The sequence below is a fragment of the Chanodichthys erythropterus genome, chromosome 8 (assembly GCF_024489055.1).
Source record: "Chanodichthys erythropterus isolate Z2021 chromosome 8, ASM2448905v1, whole genome shotgun sequence".
In the NCBI taxonomy this organism is placed as follows: Eukaryota; Metazoa; Chordata; class Actinopteri; order Cypriniformes; family Xenocyprididae; genus Chanodichthys; species Chanodichthys erythropterus.
The window spans coordinates 42535280-42561222 of record NC_090228.1 but is presented as its reverse complement, the minus strand read 5'-3'; the positions used below and the strand labels follow the sequence as shown (position 1 = coordinate 42561222).

Below are 25943 nucleotides of genomic sequence, written 5' to 3'. Positions count from 1 at the left end.
TTGGGTTGTTTTAACCCAGCGGTTGGGTTAAATGTTTGCCCAACCTGCTGGATAGTTTTATTTAAACCAACTATTATTTAAAAATTGCTATATGGCTAGCTTAAAATGAACCCAAAATAGTTGGGAAATTAAAAACCAGATGCAATTAGAGACAACAATAATAGGCAAAAGGTGAATGTTTATTAATAAGCTTTAATATTTTATTAATATAAAATTAATAGTTTAATAGTTTATTAATATAAATGTATTAATAAGCAATTTAATAAATGTTTATTGTTTAATAATTATTCATTGAACATTAATAAATGTTCATTTCCAACATACTTTGGGTTAATTTTAATTAAGCAATACAGTAATTTTTAAACAATAGTCGAGTTAAATAAAACTATCCAGCAGGTTGGGCAAACATTTAACCCAACCGCTGGGTGAAAACAACCCAATTGCTGGGTTTGTCCATTTTCAACCCAACTTGGGTTGTTTTTAACCCAGCATTTTTTAGAGTGTATTAAAATAGAAAAACGTTATTTTAAATTGTAGTAATATATTACAATATTTGATAGAAAAACTTGAGAAAATGAGATCCAGGCAGTAGATATAAGTTGATGAAAAATTATTTATTCATTACAATTAAATTTAGCCTCACACGCAAACTTTAATCGATAATGAAAATACTTAATAAAACCAAAAGGTAAAATAACCATCATAAAGTATTAGTCAATAGTTAATAATAAATTTAGAATATTGTAAAATCCAGAGTATTGTATCTAATAGATGAAGATCAAAAAGAGCAATAATTGAGACATTTGCAGATAAGAGACAAGAAGCAGAAGCCAAGGAGAGCAAAGGAGGGAAAAAGCTGAATTATCAATCAACTCGGTCAGCTTTATACCATGAGCATATAGGGAAATTTACATCCCACACAAATTGATGTTTTTGTTCTAAAAGAAAAGGTTAATTTCACCCATTACGTCATCTACTGATCCAATGTCAAAAAAATTGAGAAAAAAGTTGTTTTGACCCCCTTTGGGGAATTTTGCAAATTGTACCCTTTTAAATGTCATCAGGAAAAATAACAGAAATATTTTGATCAGATTCAAATTCAAATGGTTAATTCTGCAGGCGTCCAATGTCTAACCACAAACGTGTCAGCGTGACCTGTCACACTAGAACACTTGAAGAACAACTGAACATAACAAGCATACTCTCTTAAATATAAAATAAAAATAACCATAAGTGTACAATAACAAGTAAATACTTGAAAATATGATAAGAATTAATATATAAAGTATTAGTACATAAATATATGAAAGCAAAATTAAGACTGATAAATCATAAGCCATAAATGATTAAAAATGAATATTAATAAAAGTGCATGAATATGAATATTGACCATTTCATATCCATCAATATTACAGTTTTTTCCTCTTTTTTTTGTGAACAAATCATCGCAGATTTGATGAGCATAAGGGACTTTAAAAACATTAAAAAAAACTTTTATTTTGGTTTGGTATTGTGATGTCATAAGGCTGCGCCACTCTCCTGTGATTCGGCTGAAGAAAGGTTTGTGTTCACAATTATTATATCTCAGTCTGTTAAGTCGTTTAATTTATGTTAGACTGTTATGTTCGAATGCACATTAAAAATAGAGAGAACGGTTTGTGTTTTATAGCGATCTAAGTGTTTTTAGATCGATACAAATCCTGCAGACTGTTTTATAACTTTATTAGAGCTATGGAATTAGTATCACCGAATGTTCCGTTTTTATGTTTAACCATTAACGAACCATTAAGCATGCGAGTACAGCGCAATAATAATAGACAAACTGAGCTTTTGGAAACTCAAATCAACTGAACCAAATGATTCAGTGATTCGAATCACTAAGTCTAACGAACACAAACATGTGAAGCTTGCTTATCGCCTGACTGCGCGCGCTTCCCCCGAAACGGACGAAGCGTTTATACTTGACGCGCTCGCCATTGTACTCAGTGTTGCCAGATTGGGTGGACGATTTCCAGCCAAAAACCTCACCAAAACCCGCCCACTCCAACAAAAAACCGCCCATAACTTTAACTGTAAAAACAATGTGATAGAATATTGCCATGTCAATCAAGGTTGATATAGATATTTTTTAACTCTTTAAAACAAAATAATGTTGACAAAATATTATAAATATACATACATTTCCCAGGAAAACGGATCAAATCAGAGTAAATGCAATAAAGAGAATTACCAGATATGACTAAAATGTCCTGATTGTCAAAACAGCCATCAAGAAGTTAACCGATGAATTTAACCCTAAAAAAACAAACAAACACACGCATCATTTTCAATGTCAACAGTCAAAACAAGTTAAATGCAAAAAGTTCGATATAAGCGATCGGAATAAGAAATGTAATTAGCAGGTGTTTCACATTCATTCATGCACACACCATGACAGTCAAATCAGTGTCATTCATTGATGTTGACAAAATTAACAACAATAATACGCTTGCTTACCTTTGTGTTGCACTTAAACTTAAAGTAACACTCCACTTTTTTTGAAAATAGGCTCATTTTCCATCTCCTCTAGAGTTAAACAGTTGAGTTTTACCGTTTTCAAATCCATTCAGCCTATCTTCGGGTCTGGCGGTAACACTTTTAGCATAGCTTAGCATAGTTCATTGAATCTGATTAGACCGTTAGCATCTCATTAAAAAATGACCAAAGAGTTTCAATATTTTTCCTATTTAAAACTTGACTCTTCTGTAGTTACATCATGTACTAAGACCGACGGATTATGAAAAAATATATATTATAAATATACATTATTTATATACTCTCATTCTGGCGTAATAATCAAGGAACTTTGCTGCCGTACCATGAGTGCAGCAGGTGCAAAAAAATCGCAACTTTTCATTCGTCTGTCTTAGTACACGATGTAACTAAAGAGAGAGACAAGTGTTAAATAGGAAAAATATTGAAACTCTTTGGTCATTTTTGAGTGAGATGCTAACGGTCTAATCAGATTCAATGAACTATGCTAAGCTATGCTAAAAGTGGTACCATCAGACCCGGATATCGGCTGAATGGATTCGAAAACTCAGCTGTTTAATTCTAGGGGAGTTGGAAAAGTAGCCTATTTTCCAAAAAAGTGTAGTGTTCCGTTAAGACAGAACTACAGCACGCCATGCCGCATTTTTGGCTAATGTTTAAGTAATTAACTCTCACTCTAACTGACTACAAAAATAGGGAACTGATTGAGACACAGAGGTTTAGTGTGGATTTATTTTTCTTCCTCTCAATTATTCTCATCTTAAACATGACAGACGTGAACCAACGTGTCCAAACACGCACAAAAAACTCCTGGTGAAGCAACGAAATCCACGTGTCATAAAGATGGCATTTATTAAAGTGGAGAGTGAAGATATGAAGATTGAAGAAGCATTCGAAGTGAAACAAGAAGAGACCGAGACACAAACAGGTTGGTTTCATTCTCAAAGGTGAACTCGGTCATTTGATCCTTATTCAAATATCCAGCTATACAGAACTGAATATTTTTTAAGAATGTCATACGAGTCGTCCTAATTAAAGCACTATTATTTGACATGGAGTAAGTCACCTCATGTGGATGGACATGTTGAGAACACATGACCAGACAAAGGCTGCATTTACACAGCATGGTTCAAGTGACCCAATTTTTTCCTCCCATGCGGTACAGACATACCTATAACAAATGCAACATCTCTAGTTGACTAGCAGAGTATTCATTTTGTTAGTTTGCGTTAAATGCATCATTGTGTACATAATCACTGACGTAACTGTTGAAATTTAAAAAGGTTTCTGTCAATAAATTAAACTGAATGTACTATTGAAATTGATCTGTGACGTATTCAATTTTTGGTTTGTTTTTTGTAAAGTGCAGTGTAAAAAGAAGACATTGGATACAGGTCACTTTTAAAAGAAATGTAAGCACGTTGTTCAAAAAATTGGATATAGTCACAATATCTGAATTGATCATCAAGATCTGCTGTGTAAATGCAGTCAAACACTAATTCTGCCTTCAAACCAGAGTATGTGAGCTAGGGGTGTTCGATTCCGGGTTTTTTGGAGTCAACTTTGATTCCCGACTACTTGTGGAGTCGACTCCTTGACTCCATTTACTTTTAATCAAATTAAATCAAAATTACTTTTAATCCGCTTGGAAGCACTGCTGCATGACGTCAGACTTAACAACCTAATAGGGTCAGGATTAAAAAATATAAGACAGCATTTCTTATTACACACTCAATGTTTTTTTCTCCTCCTAAAATTTTTAAAATGTACAACACGAAGCACTATACTTTTTATTTATAGTCTTTATTGGCATTATTTATATCTTGAAATTATGAGTGTCAGTGTTGTTCTATAGAAACTACCGTACGCTAATTTTGAAGACAGAAGTGGAACATCCTTTTTTTGCACTGACATTGCAATTGAGTGCAACAGGTTTATTAACACAATTGTTGTGTTTCATAAATACATCGAATTGCATTATTTATATATTTTACAGTCTTAGTCTAATTTCTCATATACATATCAGACAAGACAGAAACGCTGCTGCTCCAAAAGCCTGTTAAAATATAACGGCATCAAAGAAACTTTAGAAATAAACAATGTCACATCACTACCAAAAAGAGGTGAACTCCTCACCTATGTCGAAAATGGCAAATTTGTACATTTTATTATTAATCTTAAGATCACAGGTTTTCATTAACATTCTACTGCACATTTCATTAACTTAAAAACATTTTCTTATTTAATTTGATAAGGCATTCAAACACCATATGGATATACACAATGTGTAGAGTCTTGAAATAAACATTTGCATGAAGATACAATGATGAACATCTCATTATACAATATAACATTGTACAGTTGAGCTGGACCCAACTGAAAGATGGGGTGTTCTACATCTTTTTGATAAGTTTGCCATTGTAAAAAAAAAAAAAAAAAAAAGTAGAATGATGACAACACAATAAAATACTATCACTAGTGATCATCAAATCCTTTTAACAGTTTATTTTACAGACTTTGTGTAAGTCTTCCACTTTTTTCACAACTTTTTTGCTCTAGAAACCCAGTCAGTTTGGGTTAAAATACTTTAAAAGATCTAGTATTAGCATTAAGCTAATAAACACTAAATTAATACCAACATATGAAATTAAATTAAGGAAATGCATCAGAAAATTTGGGAATGTTGGACAAAAAATACAGTGGGTAATTAAAGTATTCAGACCCCCTTACTTTTTTCACTCTGTTATTTTGCAGCCATTTGCTAAAATCATTTAAGTTCTTTTTTTTCCTCATTAATGTACACACAGCACCCCATATTGACAGAAAAACACAGAATTGTTGACATTTTTGCAGATTTATTAAAAAAAGAAAAACAAATATCACATGGTCCTACAGTAAGTATTCAGACCCTTTGCTCAGTATTTAGTAGAAGCACCCTTTTGATCTAATACAGCCATGAGTCTTTTTGGAAAAGATGCAACAAGTTTTTCACACCTGGATTTAGGGATCCTCTGCCATTCCTCCTTGCAGATCTTCTCCAGTTCTGTCAGGTTGGATGGTAAACATTGGTGGACGGCCATTTTTAGGTCTCTCCAGAGATGCTCAATTGGGTTTAAGTCAGGGCTCTGGTTGGGCCATTCAAGAACAGTCACGGAGTTGTTGTGAAGACACTCCTTCGTTATTTTAGCTGTATGCTTAGGATCATTGTCTTGTTGGAAGGTAAACCTTCGACCCAGTCTGAAAGCCTGAGCACTCTGGAGAAGGTTTTCATCCAGGATATCCCTGTACTTGGCCGCATTTATCTTTCCTTCAATTGCAACCAGTCGTCCTGTCCCTGCAGCTGAAAAGCACCCCCACAGCATGATGCTGCCACCACCATGCTTCACTGTTGGGACTGTATTGGACAGGTGATGAGCAGTGCCTGGTTTTCTCCACACATACCGCTTAGAATTAAAGCCAAAAAGTTCTATCTTGGTCTCATCAGACCAGAGAATCTTGTTTCTCACCATCTTGGAGTCTTTCAGGTGTTTTTTAACAAACTCCATGCAGGCTTTCATGTGTCTTGCACTGAGGAGAGGCTTCCGTCGAGCCACTCTACCATAAAGCCCTGACTAGTGGAGGGCTGCAGTGATGGTTGACTTTCTACAACTTTCTCCCATCTCCCGACTGCATCTCTGGAGCTCAGCCAAAGTGATCTTTGGGTTCTTCTTTACCTCTCTCACCAAGGCTCTTCTCCCCCGATAGCTCAGTTTGGCCGAACGGCCAGCTCTAGGAAGGGTTCTGGTTGTCCCAAACATCTTCCATTTAAATATTATGGAGGCCACTGTGCTCTTCAGGCAGTTCCTTTGACCTCATGATTCTCATTTGCTCTGACATGCACTGTGAGCTGTAAGGTCTTATATAGACAGGTGTGTGGCTTTCCTAATCAAGTCCAATCAGTATAATCAAACACAGCTTGACTCAAATTAAGGTGTAGAACCATCTCAAGGATGATCAGAATAAATGGACAGCACCTGAGTTAAATGAGTATGACTACTTAAAACCATGTGATATTTCAGTTTTTCTTTTTTAATAAATCTGCAAAAACGTCAACAATTCTGTGTTTTGTTTTTTTTTTTGTCAAAATGGGGTGCTGTGTGTACATTAATGAGGAAAAAAAAGAACTTAAATGATTTTAGCAATTGGCTGCAATATAACAAAGAGTGAAAAATTTAAGGGGGTCTGAATACTTTCCGTACCCACTGTATATGAATATAACAGCTTGATTTTGCATTTTTGTCTAATGTCCGTTAAAGCAAAAGTGAGAATTATGTGATAACGGACACAGCAATGCATCATGTATTATATGATCATTATGTTTGTAGTGTGGTCCATTAAAACGTACAATATATATATATATATATATATATATATATATATATATATATATTTCAATTCAGATAGTGGAATGATACTATTATTACAATTGCTCCACTGTGTCTGAAATATAGTGTTCCCTGCAAATATGATGATCTTAAATTTATTAATTATTAATTTACTATTATTAAATGTGTAAAGTTGCATAAAATGGAAATACTAAAGTAGGCTAACTACGTTACCTCAGATGGTTGAATGGTTGGATTCCACAACTGGTTAAATAAAACATATATAAGACAATACAACATTTACTGTAGGTGCCATAAAATTTACTGATGATTTCATATGAAAAATGATCTCTTGCGCTTCTGATTTGGCAGTGAAATTTGCCGATTTAGGGTGCGTAAGATGTGAAGGATTATATGGTCCAGTTAGTATTTTCACCCCATAATGGCGGCCGTGCTACCGGAGTGCCAAATATTAACTGTTGCCCAAAAAGTATCAGAGTGTCGCCTCTTGGGTTCTTTACACTTTGCCACATCAGCACGTCTACAGAGTTAATACTGGGAGTCTATTCCTGTCCTGGAGTCATTTCCGACACTAGGGCTATTGAGAATCGACTCTTTTGGAGTCGACTCCCCATCACTTAATGTGAGCAGAGTGATGCAGCAACAATTTCCCCTCCATGCTCTTTGCACACCAATTTAGGATTTTCCTTCAGGTCAGTCCTATGTTCATACTAAAAAATCTGTTTAAATGTCCGCTGCGATATCTTGTCCTTTTAACAGTTAAGGGGTTTTCCCATGACTGACGGCGCTAGTCATAGCATTTGTCAGTTGTGTCTTGTTCCGTGTTCACAACAATTCAGTCTTTTCAATATAAAAGTCTTTGCTACTGACAGACACACTCATAAAGACAGCCTTTGCTGCCATCTAATGGCATAATAATGTAACTTCTGTTGCTGTTCATGGTCAGGGACTACTTTTTGCGGAGGAAAGGAAGGCTTTTAGTAAAAGTTTACTTCATGAAAATTGCAATGATACATATTTTAGGCTTCAGTATTTGTATTGTGTGGTAACCGTTTTATAAAAACAATAAGGTACTCAAGGCTAGTGCTGTATCATGAATAAGTGCTCCGCTTCACGTTGTGTCTAACAACGGCCTTCAGCCATGACTTATTCCTAATACAGCACAGCCTCTCATACCTTATTGCTTACATAAGATTACATTTGTTTGAATGCATTAGTGAGAGTGTGACTGCGTGTTTGAATAAGTGCTAGGCCTACCTACCTTTTTTTTTAAGATCTAGTAAAATGAAACTTTGCACTCATGAAGTGTATGAGTCTTGTGTTGATGATACTGCAGAACAGTATATTTATTAAAAACTTAAGCCCTGCATAATGGTATTCATGACCATATCGCTGTAGGCAAGAATTCGTATTTCTTCTGACCTATTTCATTCACCATATCCTCTATTATCCAACTAAAGCTGTTTTTTTTTTCTTCCATGTTCCCAGCTTGGATCTTAATACTTATATTTGTTTGTTTTGTTGTTATATGTAGATCCTTTTGACCAAATTAACCCAATATGTATATTTTCAAACCTTAAGCCTAAAAATCTCACTCCTTTGACTTGATCTAGCATCATATTATATAGGGGTTGAACTAGAGGCTAAAGTTTGTGAACAAACATTGATGTTGGCTAGGTATTGCTTCTACATATCATCTAATTTTTTTTTGTATCTATCTTTCTGTGTATGGGTTGTTATATTTCTTGCAGATTTCTGGTAGTTCTAAATCGGATAATGTAGCACAGTAAAATTACATTTGAGTCCATAAGTAAGAGAGCCGTTGTGTGTGTTGGAGAATTAATCTTAACTGTGTGGCATTTTTCTCTACTAATAGTGAAGTGAAATAGTGAATAGTGAAGATAGTGTTTTTTTTTAAGATATTTTATTGATAAATCACAGAACAGCACTGACAGTAAGTTTCTACACTAAAATGTTTCTGTGTGTGCGCTCTGCGTGTGATACTGTCTGTGTGTGTGTGTGTGTTTTACAATGTAGCAGCACATTAGAACAGGGATAGATTTACTTTACCTGTACGATAAACTGTTTAAAATGTGCATTCACCCGATCAATATGGAGTATCCAGATGGTATAAACAAACATATCTTGTGGAGCGCTTTCTAAATATGCATTTATTTGTCATTTTGTGCAATTAAACTGGGCTTAAACTTGTATTTATCTATTTTTACCTTAGATCTGATGCCACTGAAAGAGGAGATTCAAGATCTGAATGATGTAAAGGAAGAGAAACATGATTTCATAACTGGGGAAAACGATCTTAGCTGCTCGCAGACTGAAAAGACTTCCTCACAAAAAAGAGCTCAAAAGACACGGGGTAGACGTTATTTCACCTGCTTTCGGTGCGAAAAGAGTTTCAGCCAACGTGAAAACCTTAAAGCTCACATGAAAGTTCACAATGGAGAAAGCCCTTACACCTGCCAACAGTGTGGAAGAGGTTTCAGTGGAAAAGGAAACCTTCATATCCACATTAAAACTCACACTGGAGAAAAGCCTTACACCTGCCAACAGTGTGGAAGAAGTTTCAGTGGAAAAGGAAACCTTAAAGTCCACATGAGAATTCACACTGGTGAAAAGCCTTACATCTGCCCTCAGTGTGGAAAGAGTTTTGCACATCAAGGAACACTTAGTGACCACATAAGAATTCACACTGGAGAAACACCTTTCACATGTGATCAGTGTGGAAAGAGGTTCAAACGTAAATTAAACCTTAAGGGCCACATGAGGATTCATGAGAGAGAGAGCTGTTTGAAATGTCATCAGTGTGGAATGAGTTTCACAGACGGCGATCTCCTTAAGGATCACGTAATAACTCACATTGGAGAGAAGCGTTTCATTTGCCCTCACTGTGGAAGGACTTGCTCGAGCAATTCAAACCTTGAGGTTCACTTGAGAATTCACACTGGAGAGAAGCCTTTCACCTGCCAACAGTGTGGAAAAGGTTTCAAAGAAAAAAGAAACCTTAAAGTACACATGAGGCTTCACACCGGAGAAAAACCTTTCATGTGTCTTCAGTGTAACATAAGTTTCACATACCGAAGAGACCTGAAAGTTCATTTGAAAGCTCATGCTGGAAATAGCGTTGTGATTGGTCTACCATTTCCAGAGCGTGTCAGAAAGAAAACGGCGTTTATGTGAATCTGAGCTCCAGAGGCTTCCTAAATCCTCAATGATTGTACACACTGTAAGGACAGTAACACTGGTGATATCAATTCGAGCGCGAGTCTGAAGATGAAACATTTGAAGAGAACTAGTAATTCAACCCAAAACTCCATTGCAAGGATGACTTGTGAAGTTTTTACTCAATCTGTCATACATTGAGATGATGCAACTGTAATTTCTCTACATCTGCATTAACATGTTATGTATATCAACAAACCGATGTATATTTCTATTTTATTGAGGTCCACATGTGGAAACTGTATCATTAACCGTATCAATAATGGTGCATATGTTAGCTGAGCACTAACGTGAATGACTGATGTAACATTAAAGTTTGTAAAACAAACCTTGCGCCATTCTTTATCATTACTCAAAGTAGTAAGAATGACAGAAAATCTGCATTAACTATATATATATATATATACTTACTGGTTGTCATACAGAGGAGCAAGTTGGATAAGACTTATGCAAATCCCCCATTGACCTCACAGAGATTTGAGAAGCAATACTTAGTAAAATGACGAGAACACAAATAAAGGTTATATTGCTGTTGTATTGCTATGGCAGTTGTATCCACTGACTCTTCACATCCTCATCCTTTGGAAGTGTATATAAAGACAATTTGCTTTTGCATCACAGTAAACAGCGTCTTTTTGACATGTACACAGCACGAACCAGCAGTGTTTGATGACGGGTCAAAGTAGATGTTGTTCGCAGGCAGCCAACGAAGACCATAGGTGGAATTCCTCATTTTGGCAGTTCAGAATCAACTCTTTCTTCTGGAAGACAATAACTTTATCATGGGCTTTGATCATAAAACTTTGCAGACCTTTTACATTCACAAATAGCTATATTACACACTGTATGAAAGGTATTATTTGAAAAAGCATAAAATGGGAACTATCATGTTCTGTTTGAAAAGCTAATTTTTGTGTTGAAAGTTAATCATATAAGCGTAGATCTCTTAGACAATTCTTATAGTTCTTTTCCACTCATATGATAAAGCAACCAAACATTTTTATGCTCCAAATATTTTCATTTCACTTAAACACACACATTTGATAAGGGTTGAAGCAAACATGATTTGGAAAAGCACACACCTGTCTATATAAGGTCTCATAATTGACAGTGCATGCCAGAGAAAAAACCAAGCCATGAAGTCCAAGGAATTGTCTGTAGACCTAGGAGACTGTATAGATTGTATTGAGGCACAGATCTGGGAAGGGTACAGAAAAATTACTGCAGCATTGAAGATACCAATGACCACAGAGGCCTCCATCATCCAGATATGGAACCACCAGGACTCTTACTAGAGCAGGCCACTCTGCCAAACTGAGTGATTGGGGGAGAAGGGCCTTTGTCGGGGAGGTGACCAAGAACCTGATGGTCACTCCATCCATCAACAACCATCTCTGCAGCACTCCACCAATCAGGTCTGTATGGTAGAGTGGCCAGATGGAATCCACTCCTCATTAAAAGGCACATGACAGCCTGCCTGGAGTTTGTCAAAAGGTACCTGAAGGACTCTTTGACCATGAGAACCAAAATTCTCTGGTCTGATGAAACAAAGATTGAACTCTTTGGCCTGAATAGCACGTGTCATGTCTGGAAGAAACCAGGCACCGCTCATCACCTGGCCAGTACAGTCCCTACAGTGTAGCATGGTGGTGGCAGCATCATGCTGTGGAGAATTGGGAGACTAGTCAGGATGAATGCAGCAATGTACAGAGACATCCTTGATAAAAACCTGAACCAGAGCCAGTGTTGGGCAGTAACGCGTTACTGTAACGCAGTTACTTTTGACAGTAACTAATACTGTAATGCATTACTTTTTTAAATAAATGAACTCCGTTACCATATGGTGCGTCGTGCGTTACTTTTTTAATTAATTAATTTTGGCTGAAGTGTAGACTACAGCCTAACCTGTTTACAGCAGCGACGCATTGTAGGATTGGTGGATGTAAACACGAAGTCGCACTGTGGGCGTGTTTCCGTTTATTCAAGTATATGCGGCAGTTATAGCGAGTCAATGCGAGAGCAAGGCGAGTTTCCCAAAGTGGAAATATGCTCATTATTTCGCTTTAGTTGAGCATAAAGACAAAAATCTTTTAGTTAAATGTAAGCGTCTTTCTGGTTCGAATGTCCTATCTACTGCGATAAACAGCAACTCCAATCTGTCAGCACCTCCAGAAACGTAATTCATTTAAGCCATTAGTTGACTAATCACATTTATATGAATTTAATTTCTTAAATACTGGAGAGAATAAACCATAATAATGATCGTAATATAGGCTATAGCGCATGCATAAAGCTTGCCATAAAGAACCGGTGAAATTAATGATTATGAATGTGACAAACACAGCAAGGAGACATTTTAATTGTTTATTAATAAAGTAATGTTTTCTGAATCAGTGTTGGCTGCGAAGATGAAGTTGACATTGCTGACTCTCATCATCTCCGGATACTGGATGCGCCTAGAGAGAGAATGTACATTTCATTCGGATTAGGCTACATAATCAGAGTAGCCGTTTTTAGATATTTCAAGGTTTCTATAGATATATTTCTCATGTATGTGAGGCAAGCAGCCGCTGAGTTTCGGTTCATTTAGCCTGGAGGTCGGCAACCTGCGGCTCTAGAGCTGCGTGCGGCTTTTTAGCGCCCCCCTAGTGGCTCCCTGGAGCTTTTTCAAAAATGTATGAAAATGGAAAAATATTTTTTGTTTTCATATGGTTTCTGTAGGAGGACAAACATGACACAAACATTCTTAACGTTTTCCAATGCTGTAAAAATGTGTATAATAAATATTAAGTTTCAACATTTCTGTCAACGAAGATTTGCGTCATAACCTGCGACACACGTTGCAGCTCGGCACGAGGTTATGCATCGACGTCACTTTCCCGCTGAAAGCGCGTTCCTTCAGCTGGACTGAGTGGCAAAATAACTGCTGCGTGACTGGATTTAACAGAGGAAACTGCGAAGACGTGAGTAATACAAACGAATTACACAGTTACTAACTCCGTTACTATTTGTGAGAAGTAACTAGTAACTATAACTAATTACTTTTTTAAAGTAACGTGCCCAACTGTCCGGACTCGAAAGTGTTTCTTACAACTTGTCAAATAAACCTAATCCATGGATATCGACATGCAGCCAGGAGTCGTGTTTCCTGACATTTATATGTGCTTGATTTGACGCCGGGGAAATACACAAAGAAAATCTGCCTGTGAATACTTTATATAACTACAATATAGGTAGGTTTAAATCCGCGTAATCACTTATATCAATGTTATATTTATCGTCATATTGTCCAGCCCTAAAACATATAGTTTTATAGTATAGTTTTTGTCAGTGTTTATTTTAAAACACACAATTATGCAGAATAGGCTATGAGATGGAAAATATTTAATTGATGATTTGTCAACATAGTATATAACAATACAATATATATGGAATGATTTTACCTCAAAATCCAACAATTTGACACAAAATTATAAATTCAAATGTCTCTCTGCCTGGAGTCCAGCTGTTTCTGTGAACTGCACCGATCCATTTGCTTCTTTTTTCTGTAGCTTTCAGCAGTTTTTTTTAAAATATATACCTCGGGAATAACGTTACCTCATTATGTATTTGTAGCCTACTAGTCATTTTGATAGTATATAGCTAATATACACTTACAGCATGTGTTGCCTTCATATAAGGCTTATATAAAGGCTTTTAATTTTTTGCGGCTCCAGACAGATTTGTTTTTTGTTTCATTGGTCCAATATGGCTCTTTAAACATTTTGGGTTGCCGACCCCTGATTTAGCCTAAAAGACGCGCTCCAGTTCACGCGCCAGTGATCGCGTCTGCGCCTGCCATGATTATATTGTCTGCTATATTTGCTTCTTATTTATTAAATCCAGGCAATTGGTTGATGAAACATTGATTAAAATTAAGATACAATTTTTACAAAACGAAATTCACTTTAACCCTCTGGGGTACTTCATTTATGGGTCACACTCAGGACTTTTTCGGGTCAAAAATGACCCGGAGGGTGGGATTAAGATTTTAAAAAATATATAATGAAATATATTTTTGTTCAATAATATTTTTTATTTTCTTTTTTGGTGTTAACATTTTTACCACTATAGTGGATTACAGATCTCTGTAGAAATGCTTGTGAATTCTAGTGATTTTTTTCAGGTTGTTGATTTTAATATATACTAATATTTAATATATAAATTCTCAAAGACTATTTTTGTCAAGGTTTTTGTTTGTTTGGTTGGTTTAAATGGTAATTTGAAGTGCCAGTTTTACTTTATAATACAGTCAAACCTGAACATTGCATTAGAAAGAGAACAAATGGAAAGCATTTTATTACCCATTGTTTTAATTCTAACTTAATAAAAATGCAATTCTTTCAGTCATAACATATTTTTATTAATCTTTCATAATAAACATTTTCATTAAAATTATTTTTTGCAATTCAATGAACAGTAACTCAAAATTGGCAACATCAAATAATGAACAAAAAACTAAAATAATAAAAGTATAATAATTATTATCAAACAATAGAAAGTATAAAAATAAAGTGTTTTAAATATAACTATATATTTACATATTATTATGTGCATACTATTTACATAGGCTATTCTATGAACAGTAACTCAAAATTGGCAACGGCAATTATAAACAAAAAACTAAAATAACAGCAAAAGTATAATAATTATCAAACAGTAAATTAGAGAAATAAAAATGTGCATACTAACTAATTACAAATTTAAATTTTCACATATAACAACAGAATGTCTCTTGCAAATAGGAATGTGACACCTTGAGAAAATGGTGCCCGTTTTCAAGTCCTGTGGCAAGCAAATTTTGCATCTCCACCTTTTGGCTGTGGAGGGACCAGGTGGGGAAGGACGAGCTGGGGAGGGACCAGCCGTGGAGGAAACTGCATCCTCATCCTATTCCTGCACTTTCTTCATGAGTTGATGAGAGGCTGGGCTGAGTGGAATGTGCCTCCTCGATTGTATAAAGGGGCACACGAACGCTCTTCCTAGGTCCTCCAGAAAGTGCCTCCTCCTGAAGCTGTCGTCCTGCCTCCAACTGGGATTTACTTCCCCCCATATGACAAATGCATTGTATGTCGACACATCTACCATATTATAAAACACTGCCATGGGCCAGCGAGCTGTCTTCCTCCGGCAGGCGTCGGTTGCAACAATCTGGAATATCACACATTTAGTATTACTGCTGACATCCAGTGAAAGTTCAATTTATTATCATCATTATCATTTTTTATAATATTGTAACACGGTTCGTAAATGTGGGAAGAAGGAGGCGGGAACCGGCGAACATTCAACGTAACTTTAATGTAAAATAAACAAAGAACAAAACGAAAGTAATGCCGGCAGACCCTCGCGGACGTCTGCCGGCCACCCAAACATAATAAAACATAAAATAATATCCAGGCCTGGTCCTCTCTCGTCCTCCACGGTCGTCGCTCCTCCTTTTATGCTCCCGGAGCTCCTCCGTGAGAGACTCAAGGCCGGTGCGCCTCCCAGGTGATGCTTGTTATCACTTGCGTCACCGGCCTCGCGCCGTTCCCTCACGGCTCTCGCCCGCCCTGGTCGCCACAAATATATATTTATATCAATAAAAAATTACAAAGTAGCAAATACCTTGTCGAGATTGTCCACTCCCCCTTTGGTGCTGTTGTAGGACAAGATCATTTGCGGTTTCTGGTCGTCTCTTTCACTCAGTGCCAGATCGCTGTGGACAGTGCTCATCAGAAGGACGTTTTTACTTTTCTTGGGGAGGTAAGACACAATGGCATGTGTCTCTGTAAAGGCGAACAGAGATGAGTATATCGCCCGGCCTCTTGTGTTGGTCAGAGCACTTGGCAGCTCTGGCTTGTTCTTGCGGATTGTGCCAATCATTCCAATTTTCTTTTTTAGGAGCTCTGTACCCAGAGCGTATGATGTGAAAAAATTGTCACAAGTGACAATATGTCCCTGAAATCCATCCATCATATCCAGGACTATTCTTCTTCCCAGGTTTATTTCACGTGGCATCCCAGGAGGTTTTCCTGTGTAAACTTGCATTTTCAAGCAGTAGCTCGATTTTGAATCACACCCAGCCCATATCTTAGTGCCATATTTGGCAGGTTTTTTTGGCATATACTGCTTGAAAAGGCACCTGCCCCTGAACCCCACCAAGCATTCATCGACTGTAATGTGTGCATCTGGTCGGTACATCAGTGGTAGTCTTTTGACCCAGTCTTCCCACATCTGTCTTATTGGTGCCAGTTTGTCATGTTCCCTCCTCACAGCTCTTGACCTCTTGTCATCAAATCTCAAAATCCTCGTCAGCTGTTTGAATTTGTTCAGTGACATTGTTGCACGGAAAATTGCCCTTCCCATCTCACTGTCCCATAAACTTACAGCCGATTCGTTGTGAGATTTCAAAACCCCAGCCAAAATTAGCAGCCCAATAAATGCTTGGATTTCTTCATGTTCAATATTAGCCCACCCTTCACCAAACACTCGTTGTCCCTCTAAATTGGTCATGTCAAGTAGCTTTTGTTGCATAGAGCTTGTGAAGAAAAGTTCAAAATAGATTTTGTCTTCAGCCCTTACAATGGCATACCTTGTTGGTCCAGAGGCAATTTTTCTGACCTCCTCTGCCCGTGCTCTCCCTTGGGTCTGTGGAGGAGGAATTGAAGTCCACAGTATTTCCCTGTTCTTGGATGGGAAAGTTTCAGGGCCTTATCCCTCCTCTGAACCATCCTCTTCCTCCTCATCCTCATCCATGTAGTTTGGTTCAGCCTATGTCAAATCTTCCTCTTCAGAGACTGTCTCTGTTCCCTCTTCATCACTGCTTTGCAGTAAATAATCCAGAGTCTCCTGAGTGCTATATCTCTTAGCCATTGTAATTTGTGGAGAATGAACTGTGGGCTGGGCTCAAAGTGGCAATATTTATACCCCAAGTTTTTGTTTTCATAAACAGGTGCTGCAATAGGCCTGGCGGTTACTAGGGAAGAATTCCATCCTTTGATCTTACTCTCTTCTCTTTCTCTGTCTCCTTTATTTTATTCATTGATTTTATTTCACATATTTTCACATTTCTCTGTTACAGTTTCACCAGTTTCATATTTCCCTATATTCCCCTGTGTGTTTGTGTGTGTGAGTGTGTTTATTTTGCAACCTTGATGGCTTACATTGATTAATAATTTCTTTTATTTCACATTTTTCCCAAAATTAGCTTGTAGAATGATACGTGTTCATTTGTGTGTGTGTGTGTGTTTTTAAGTGTGTGTGTGTGTGTGTGAGTTTTTTTGTCTGTTTTGCACTCTTGATGTTTTAGAGATTCACCCCTTCACTACTGAGTCATTTTTTTATGCATCCTGGCTGATTTGTAGATTGTATGCACAAAAAAACTGTATTTTCATATTTTTGCCAATTTCCCATTCATTTCCTATGGGGGTCATTTTTGACCCGAAGGTCCTGAGTGTTTGTTGACTATTTTTTTATGACCACTTAAACTTTTCAAATCCTGTCCTCAATTTTTTGGGGTGTTCATAAACCAAGTACCAATAAAGTCACCAAGTTTCGGACCATTCCGATGAAGCTATGATTTTTGACATTTTTTTATAAAACGGAAGTACCCCAGAGTTAATCAGTTTTCATAATCAAGTAAATGAATTTAAAACATAACATAGGACTATTTAAACATAAATATGAAACTACATTTTCTTTAATGGCTAACAACATGTATTGTACAGTACAGAGAAATTTCATAAGCAAGAGCGGTTAATGAGTCACGAGCCGGATCAAGAATTATTTATCCTTAGACTTATATTTAATAATGGGGGCCTTCAAGTTATTTGACATTTTACATTTTTTTTAAAGTAACGCAATAGTTACTTTCACTGGTAATTAGTTACTTTTATAATGATGTAACTCAGTTACTAACTCCGTTACTATTTGTGAGAAGTAACTAGTAACTATAACTAATTACTTTTTTAAAGTAACGTGCCCAACTGTCCAGAGCACTCTGGACCTCAGACTGCGGCAAAGGATCATCTTAAAACAGGACAACGAGCCTAAGCACACAGCAAAGATAACAAAGGAGTGGTTAAGAGACAATTCTGTGAAATACCAGGAGTCCAACTTACTCCTGGCTGGCTCGTCCAGGGCGCTCCATGAGAGGTTTAGCTTTCTGGCTGCTTTGTCATAGCACCCTCATGAGCTCCTCTTGGAGGGGCCTTCAACGTCCGGGCGGTCAGGCTCGTATGCAGCCCAATCCTTCTCCGAAGCAGAGATGTACATTGAGTCATCTTCTGTGGCCACACCGAAAGAGACAAAGTTGGCGATGGCGGGAGGAGGATGGAAGGCCTCTCTCATGAAAACAACCGGAGAACGGGGAGATGGTTGAGGACGGCGGTCCCAGTTATCTTCGCCGACATCGTCTCCGTGAGTTGGGCCCACCAGCGGCTCACTGGCGGCAGTGGGCCTTGCTCCTATAATAGAATGTGCGTAGACCCTCCTGGCTCTCAGAATATGCACCGACAGGTCCACGCAGTTTGTGCAGTCAGAGTCCAGGAAGGCTGCCTCAGCATGTGCCAGGCCTAGGCTAGCGGTGGGTGCTATACCGGTATTAAAGTGACTACCGGTATTATGTTGTGCCATGATATAGATTTTGCTATACTGTGGATACAGTTAAATATTCATGATATCTAATTTTGCATTTAAAGAGTTTTGTATAATTTTGTACTCTTTACAACTTTAACACTACTAACGACGATACAGAGGCTGAACGTTTAACTTTTTGTCCTCTATCGTGTCTGACGTCTTACTACACAGACATTAGTAATCAAACACAGAGCATTATGACAGTCCAAATTAACAGAGCACAAACCATCTACTCAAAAACACAACACCAACAAACATGCGTGCATATAGGCAACCAGGGGTGGGAGAAAAAAATCGGTACAGAGATGCAACGATTCTGGATCGATTCTGAGCTTAGTGTTTAACCACAAATGCGCGATGACGCTGCGTGTGCTTGGTGTGTGTCCACTGGCACTAATTCCTGCTGAAGATGAGCTTGAAGCTCGGAGAGTTCAGAAAAGCTGAAGCAAAATACATTTGTGGGATTCATTGCACAATGTATGAAAGAGCTTTGAGAAACGTGTGTTTTGCTTCATGTTATGCTTGCAGTTTGCGGTCTGGCCTGCTGGTAGGCCTATTTTCCTCAATAATGCTCTACGAAGGCATTTATGTTGTTTGGAAACATAAACAAAACACTTGCTTTTATGTTTTAAAACTTTATATATGTCCCTGTATAAAATTCTTAAAGGAACACTCCACTTTTTTGAAAATAGGCTCATTTTCCAACTGCCCTAGTTAAACAGTTGGTCAAACCTCTTTGGTCATTTTCGAACGAGATGCTAATGGTCTAATCAGATTCAATGAACTATTCTAAAAGTGATGCTGCCAGACCCGGAGATCAGCTGATTGCATTCGAAAACAATAAAACTCAACTGTTTACCTCTAGGGGAGATGGAAAATGAGCCTGTTTTCAAAAAAAGTGTTCCTTTAACATATAGTTGTATTAATGTCAATGAGGCCCGTGCAGATGCTGCAGAAATTCGCCATCGGATGCGAAGAAGTAAATCCCCAGGTGCAACTTCGACTATGAGCTTGAAGGAAGAGATTCTGAGGTAATTGCCGCTCTCGTCGCCTTTTATACTGCCAGGTTACGCCGCCAATATTTGCATATTACACAGCAATTGGCCAGTTTTTCTAACTGCTGTTAGCCAATAATATTCAGGAATTTGGAAAGAAAGGGATTTACAGCAGCATTTTATGTAGTGTTTAAGTGTCCTCTCTTGAAAGAGAACACATTTTTGTATTGTGGTACTGAGCAAACATTTGAAATTTAACTAATCCTTTAATTTGAATCACAATCACATTTCTCTAGCTGACTATCCCACAGTTGCATAAAGCTGAAGTGACCTCAAATCTACAGATGGATCCAAAACCGCACCACACCACAGACTATCCAAAAACACAGTGCAGTTCCAGCTTGAGCAAATGCATTTTCCAATATAAACCACAAATGTCTTGGTGATTTAAACTAGTTAAAGCCAGATGAACCAGCCCTGACATTCTCAACAACAGGGGAAAAACAGGATAAGTAACATTGTGCCACAACTAACCAGTTGTCAATATTTACCATGAATTTACTGCAGTAGCATCAACTGTATCCATGGTATTGTGCCAGAAATGTGGGTATGTGCCCATGCAGGACCCAAGTGACAGTCTATAAAAAACTCTTGAAAAATTTTGGCTGGGTTTGTACATGTACTATACAGTGTGAATTTAGTAAAGTATTTTTTTTTTTTTTTTTTTTTTTTCCCAAGGGTGCTTTGGTGTGTATAAATTTATGAAATATATAGATTCCTTATATCATTTGGTTATTTGGTGTCCTTGTGGAGTCTCAGATTTTTGGAAAGACACCTAAACTTTGGAACAGTCTTCCTAGCATTGTTCAGGAAGTCGTTTTTTTTTTAGTTAGTTAAAAAGGTGTCATTTAAAGGGATACTCCACCGTTTTTTCATATTAAACTATGTTATTCCCTTAACTAAGATGAGTTGATACATACCTCTCTCGTCTCAGTGCGTGCACTAAATCGCTCTGTCTTGCGGCGAAACTTTGTTAGCACTTAGCTTAGCCCAGTTCATTCAATAGGGGCCAAGCAGAGAAGCTACCAAACACCTCCACGTTTTCCCTATTTAAATACAGTTACTCGAGTAGTGTAACTCGACCTAGGACGGTGACACAAAACAAAACGTTGCGCTTTTCTAAGCGTGTAAAATGGATAACTATATTGTATGGCGGAATACCATAGCAAGTGCTCGGGAGCACTTTGACTTGGCGCAGTAATATCTTCACTCATGAAAAGTCCTCTCACCGGCCCCCGCTCCCTCTCCTCCTCCCTCTCATTTCCATCAATAGAACCAAAGTGACTTTTACAGGAGAGGGAGCTATTGAATGACTTGGGCTAAGATAAGTGCTAACAAAGTTTCGCCGCAAGACAGAGCGATTTAGTGCACGCACTGAGACGAGAGAGGTATGTATCAACTCGTCTTAGTTAACGGAATAACATAGTTTAATATGAAAAAAACGGTGTAGTATCCCTTTAAGTAGCCCCTAATTTAATAATTAACAATTTTTAAAACGGATGTGATTCAATCAAAAACCTACTTTAGCTCGTTAATAACATTTCCTACAGCTGCTGTAAGGCCAAAATAATTTGACCAATATTTTTTGTATTATCATTGTGAAGCTGAGTGAGCATAAGTTACTTCAAAAACATTATAATAGTAATGTGTCCAAACTTTTGACCAACAGACTTTTATTTTGATTTGGTGTTGTGACGTCATAAGGCTGCGCCACTCTCCTGCATTCTCTGTGGTTCGGCTGAAGAAAGGTTTGTGTTTACCGATTCTTATATCTCAGTTTAAGTCTTATAGTTTAATTTATGCTAGCCTGTTATGTTAATGTTCGAATGCAAATTTAAAAAAGAGAGAGAATGGTGTGTGTTTTATATCGCTAATGTTTATATGTTTAGATCGATACAAACCCTGCATATAATTTTATAAGAGCCGTGAGATGAGTTATATATCTCCGAATATTACGTTTTTATGTTTAACCATTTAACAAATTGGTAAGCATGCGAGTACAGCGCAATAATGATGGAGAAACTGAGGTTTTGGAAACTCAAATCAATTTAACCTAATGATTCAGTGATTCGAATCACCGCGTCTAACGAACACAAAAGTGTGAAGCTTGTTTTTATTTTCGCCTGAAAGCGCAACACGATCCTCCTATGATGCGGACGATTTTTTTTTTGTTATACACTTGACCAATCCCACGCTACCAAAGAATAATATAAAATCTAAACCTTGAGATTATTACATGTGACATTAGAACAAAATATATGGATATGAGAACATAAACTAAAAGTCTTACAGTATCTTAAATATATTCTAATTCAATAAACATTCTTATTTAATTTAATAAAACATTTTTATTAAACATGGATTTTTATTGTAATTAAAAAGGCTTATTTCTGCTATTGTAGACTTATTTTGTAAATGTACACAATTAATTTGGACAAGTGCAAGCGGTGCTGGTATGTCAGTACAGAATCGGCTTTTAAGTTGTGCATCTTCAGATGCGGAGCCGAGCAAAAAAATGAAAAAAATGGCCATGCACACCGGCAGGTGAAATAGGGTCTCGCGCACTCAACACACATGACCACTCACACCGCACTTACATTATTTCACATTTTTGGCTAATGTTTAATTAACTCTCACTTGGACTGACTCCCTTACCAGTGCGCTCACTACAGAACTAGGGAGCTGATTGAGATTTAGTGTGAATTTATTTTTCTTCCTCTTAATTATTTTCATCTTAAACATGACAGACGTGAACCAGCGTGTCCAAACACACTAAAAAGCTCCGGGTGCAGCAACGAGAACCACGTGTATAAAGATGGAGTTTATTAAAGTGGAGATTGAAGATGTGAAGATTGAAGAAGCATTCGGAGAAAAACAAGAAGATACTGAAACACAAACAGGTTGGTTTCATTCTCAAAGCTCATTTGATCTTTATTCAAATATCCAGCTCTACAAAGACTGATGTTTTTGATGAAGTGTCATAATTAAAGCATATTATTTGACATGGAGTAAGTCACATCATGTGGACCGACATGTTGAGATCACCTGACCAGACAAACACTAATGCTGCCTTCAAACCCGAGTATCTGAGCGGAGTGAAGCGGCAACAATTTTTTCTCCACGCCCTAAGCATTCAATAATCACTCTGATTCCGCTTCGGATTCACCATGGCCACGTTCACACAGCAGCAGAATATGATTCATTTATGTATTTGAGACCTTAATACAGTTGCGTTCACACATAGTACAGTTATTTACAGGAGTGACACCAGAGCCACTCCCATCAGTTTTGTGTTCAATGCTGCACAGGATGTGAGACGCAAGTGCACTGGTTAAAGGTGTCTGGCTAGAACGTTTTCATTGTTTAGATTTGCATTGACTCTCGTTGCACGTTCATACAGATAGTATTCGAGAAGCTACTGTAAATTGCTGTGCGAATTGGATTTCGAGACTCCTATAAGTAAACGCTTTAGTTGGATAATAGAGGATATGGTGAAGAAAATAGGTCAGAAGAAATGTGATACGGTCATGAATACCATTATGCAGGGGTTTTCAACTTTAGCCTTCGACTGCATAACACCACTGCATATCAGTGGCGTGCAGTGGTGTTCTGAAATGAGGAGGCACTTTTTTTTTTTTTTATGAATCATTGTAAATTAATGTGCATTACTCTTAAAGTTGACACATCTTCCTTGTTAAATGAACATTACTTTACATTGTTAATGTAAAATTACATAGAATTGTATTTGGTTTCTTTTTTTGATGTACTGTAATGTTCTATTTATCAAAACCAAGTCAATCTCATCAAGTTAGTGTTTTAAGCATTTCTACATTCATTCCAAAATAATAACTAAAGGCAGTAATAATTTAAACAATATATTTTATTTGTGTATTACGGTTTTTCTTTTTAATTGTCAACCTAGGATATTTTGGGTCATCAGTCATGCTCCGTAAACACAGTCTGTCACAGACACGAATTGTATTTTTAATTTAACCAAGCTGATTGCACTAAAAACCCTGCAGTCATCATGTTTTCAGTCCATTTCAAGTTTGATTTTGACGTGACATAAAGCGGTGATCTCTAACTGGGTGATCTGTTTACTTACTTTTCAATTAGTCTTCCAATTGACGGAATCATTTGTTCAGTCAAACCTACGAGCAGAGGTCAACAAGAGGCGGGATTTATCGCACAAACCAATTATATCCAAGCATAACCAATTACATCCAATGATGGCGCGATGGAGACATTGCCTCCTCTCACGTGACTTTCCCCCATTTCATTCTCAATTAATCCCCACAAAACCCACCGCACGCCGGGGGTCTGGTGATTTTATATGGTTTCCTGTGAGACGAAAGGGAGGCATGACTCCATAGACTGTAAAGCATGACTCCTCTGTGTAACTTCACCTGCGGGTGTCACTGTTTGGCAGTGTTCCTTAAGAACAAGTTATGTGCTTACACATAAATACACATGACTTGCGCTCTTTTTAATGTCATAATTTGTAATGCATGAGGATGAGTAATGTGAAAACTGTGGTTTTAGTTCTTTCAAAAAAAGAAAGACATGCTAGAACTTTAAGTTTTAAGCTATTTTAATGATAAATCACAGAACAGCACTGACAGTGAGTTTCTACACTACTGAATGTTTCTCTGTGTGTGATCTGCATGTGTGTTTTACAATGTAGCAGCACATTAGTTTAGAACAGTGATTTACTTACCTGTACGATAAACTGTTTAAAACCTGCATTAACCAGATCAACATGGAGTATCAACAAACATATCTTTGGAGTGTTCTCAGAGTATGCATTTGTCATTAAACTGGGCTTAAACTTGTATTTTTTCTGTTTTCCCCTTAGATATGAAGCCACTGAAAGAGGAGATTCAAGATCTGAATGATGTAAAGGAAGAGAAACATGATGTCATAACTGGAGAAAATGATCTTAGCTGCTCAGAGACTGAAGAGACTTCCTCACAAAAAAGAGCTCAAAAGACGGGGGGTAGACATAATTTCACCTGCTTTCAGTGTGAAAAGAGTTTCAGCCAACATGAAAACCTTGAAGCTCACATGAAAGTTCATGATGGAGAAAGCCCTTACACCTGCCAACAGTGTGGAAAATGTTTCAATGGAAAAGGAAACCTTAAAGTCCATATGAGAATTCACACTGGAGAAAAGCCTTACACCTGCCCTCACTGTGAAAAGAGTTTTGCACAACAAGGAAACCTTAATGACCACATAAGAATTCACACTGGAGAAACACCTTTCACATGTGATCAGTGTGGAAAGAGTTTCAGACAAAGAGTCACCCTTAATTCCCACAAGAAGATTCATGTGAGAGAGAGCTGTTTTAAATGTCATCAGTGTGGAATGAGTTTCACAGACGGCGATCTCCTTAAGGATCATGCAATAACTCACATTGGAGAGAAGCGTTTCATTTGCCCTCACTGTGGAAGGACTTGCTCGAGCAATTCAAACCTTGAGATTCACATGAGAGTTCACACTGGAGAGAAGCCTTTCACCTGCCAACAGTGTGGAAAAGGTTTCAAAGAAAAAAGAAACCTTAATGTACACATGAGGCTTCACACCGGAGAAAAACCTTTCATGTGTCTTGAGTGTGACGTGAGTTTCACATACCAAAGAGATCTGAAACGTCATTTGAAAGCTCATGCTGGAAATAGCGTTGAAATTAGTGTACCGTTTCCACAGCGTGTCAGAAAGAAAAAGGCGTTTATGTAAATCTCCGCTCCAGAGGCTTCCTAAATCCTCAGCGATTGTACACACTATAAGGACAGTAACGATGGCGATATCAATTTAAGCGAAAGCCTGATGATGAAACACTGGAAGAGAACTAGTTATTCAACCCAAACCTCCATTGCAAGGATTACTTGAGCAGAACATTTCTCAGTGACAAGTTTTTACTCAGTCTGTCATACTTTGAGATGTTGCAACTGTAATTCCTCTACTTCTGCATTAACACGTTATGTATATCAACAAACCCATGTATATTTCTATTTTACCGAGGTCCACATGTGGGAACTGTATAATTAACTATGATACAACACTAATGTGAATAACTGAT

At 37.4% G+C, this 25943-nt stretch overlaps 2 protein-coding genes and 1 pseudogene across 2 annotated transcripts; 2 read left to right on the top strand and 1 right to left on the bottom strand.

The window, feature by feature from the left end:
- The first annotated feature begins 1540 nt into the window (after positions 1 to 1540).
- On the top strand, positions 1541 to 10449 carry LOC137024997 (gastrula zinc finger protein XlCGF57.1-like). The gene is made up of 3 exons (XM_067392991.1): positions 1541 to 1560; positions 3306 to 3460; positions 9151 to 10449. The coding sequence occupies exons 2-3, from the start codon at positions 3376 to 3378 to the stop codon at positions 10110 to 10112; spliced, it is 1047 nt and encodes a 348-aa protein (XP_067249092.1). The 5' UTR covers positions 1541 to 1560; positions 3306 to 3375; the 3' UTR covers positions 10113 to 10449.
- A 965-nt stretch (positions 10450 to 11414) lies between these two features.
- On the bottom strand, positions 11415 to 17048 carry LOC137025274 (piggyBac transposable element-derived protein 4-like; annotated as a pseudogene).
- A 4512-nt stretch (positions 17049 to 21560) lies between these two features.
- Positions 21561 to 25943, top strand: LOC137024999 (zinc finger protein 501-like). Its single transcript, XM_067392996.1, has 3 exons — positions 21561 to 21615; positions 22615 to 22767; positions 24723 to 25943. The coding sequence occupies exons 2-3, from the start codon at positions 22683 to 22685 to the stop codon at positions 25598 to 25600; spliced, it is 963 nt and encodes a 320-aa protein (XP_067249097.1). The 5' UTR covers positions 21561 to 21615; positions 22615 to 22682; the 3' UTR covers positions 25601 to 25943.

Coding starts and splice junctions, on each gene's coding strand:
- LOC137024997 (XM_067392991.1), top strand. CDS start 3,376: ATGGCATTTATTAAAGTGGAGAGTGAAGATATGAAGATTGAAGAAGCA. Junction 3,461..9,150: donor AGAGACCGAGACACAAACAG/GTTGGTTTCATT, acceptor TTTTTACCTTAG/ATCTGATGCCACTGAAAGAG.
- LOC137024999 (XM_067392996.1), top strand. CDS start 22,683: ATGGAGTTTATTAAAGTGGAGATTGAAGATGTGAAGATTGAAGAAGCA. Junction 22,768..24,722: donor AGATACTGAAACACAAACAG/GTTGGTTTCATT, acceptor TTTTCCCCTTAG/ATATGAAGCCACTGAAAGAG.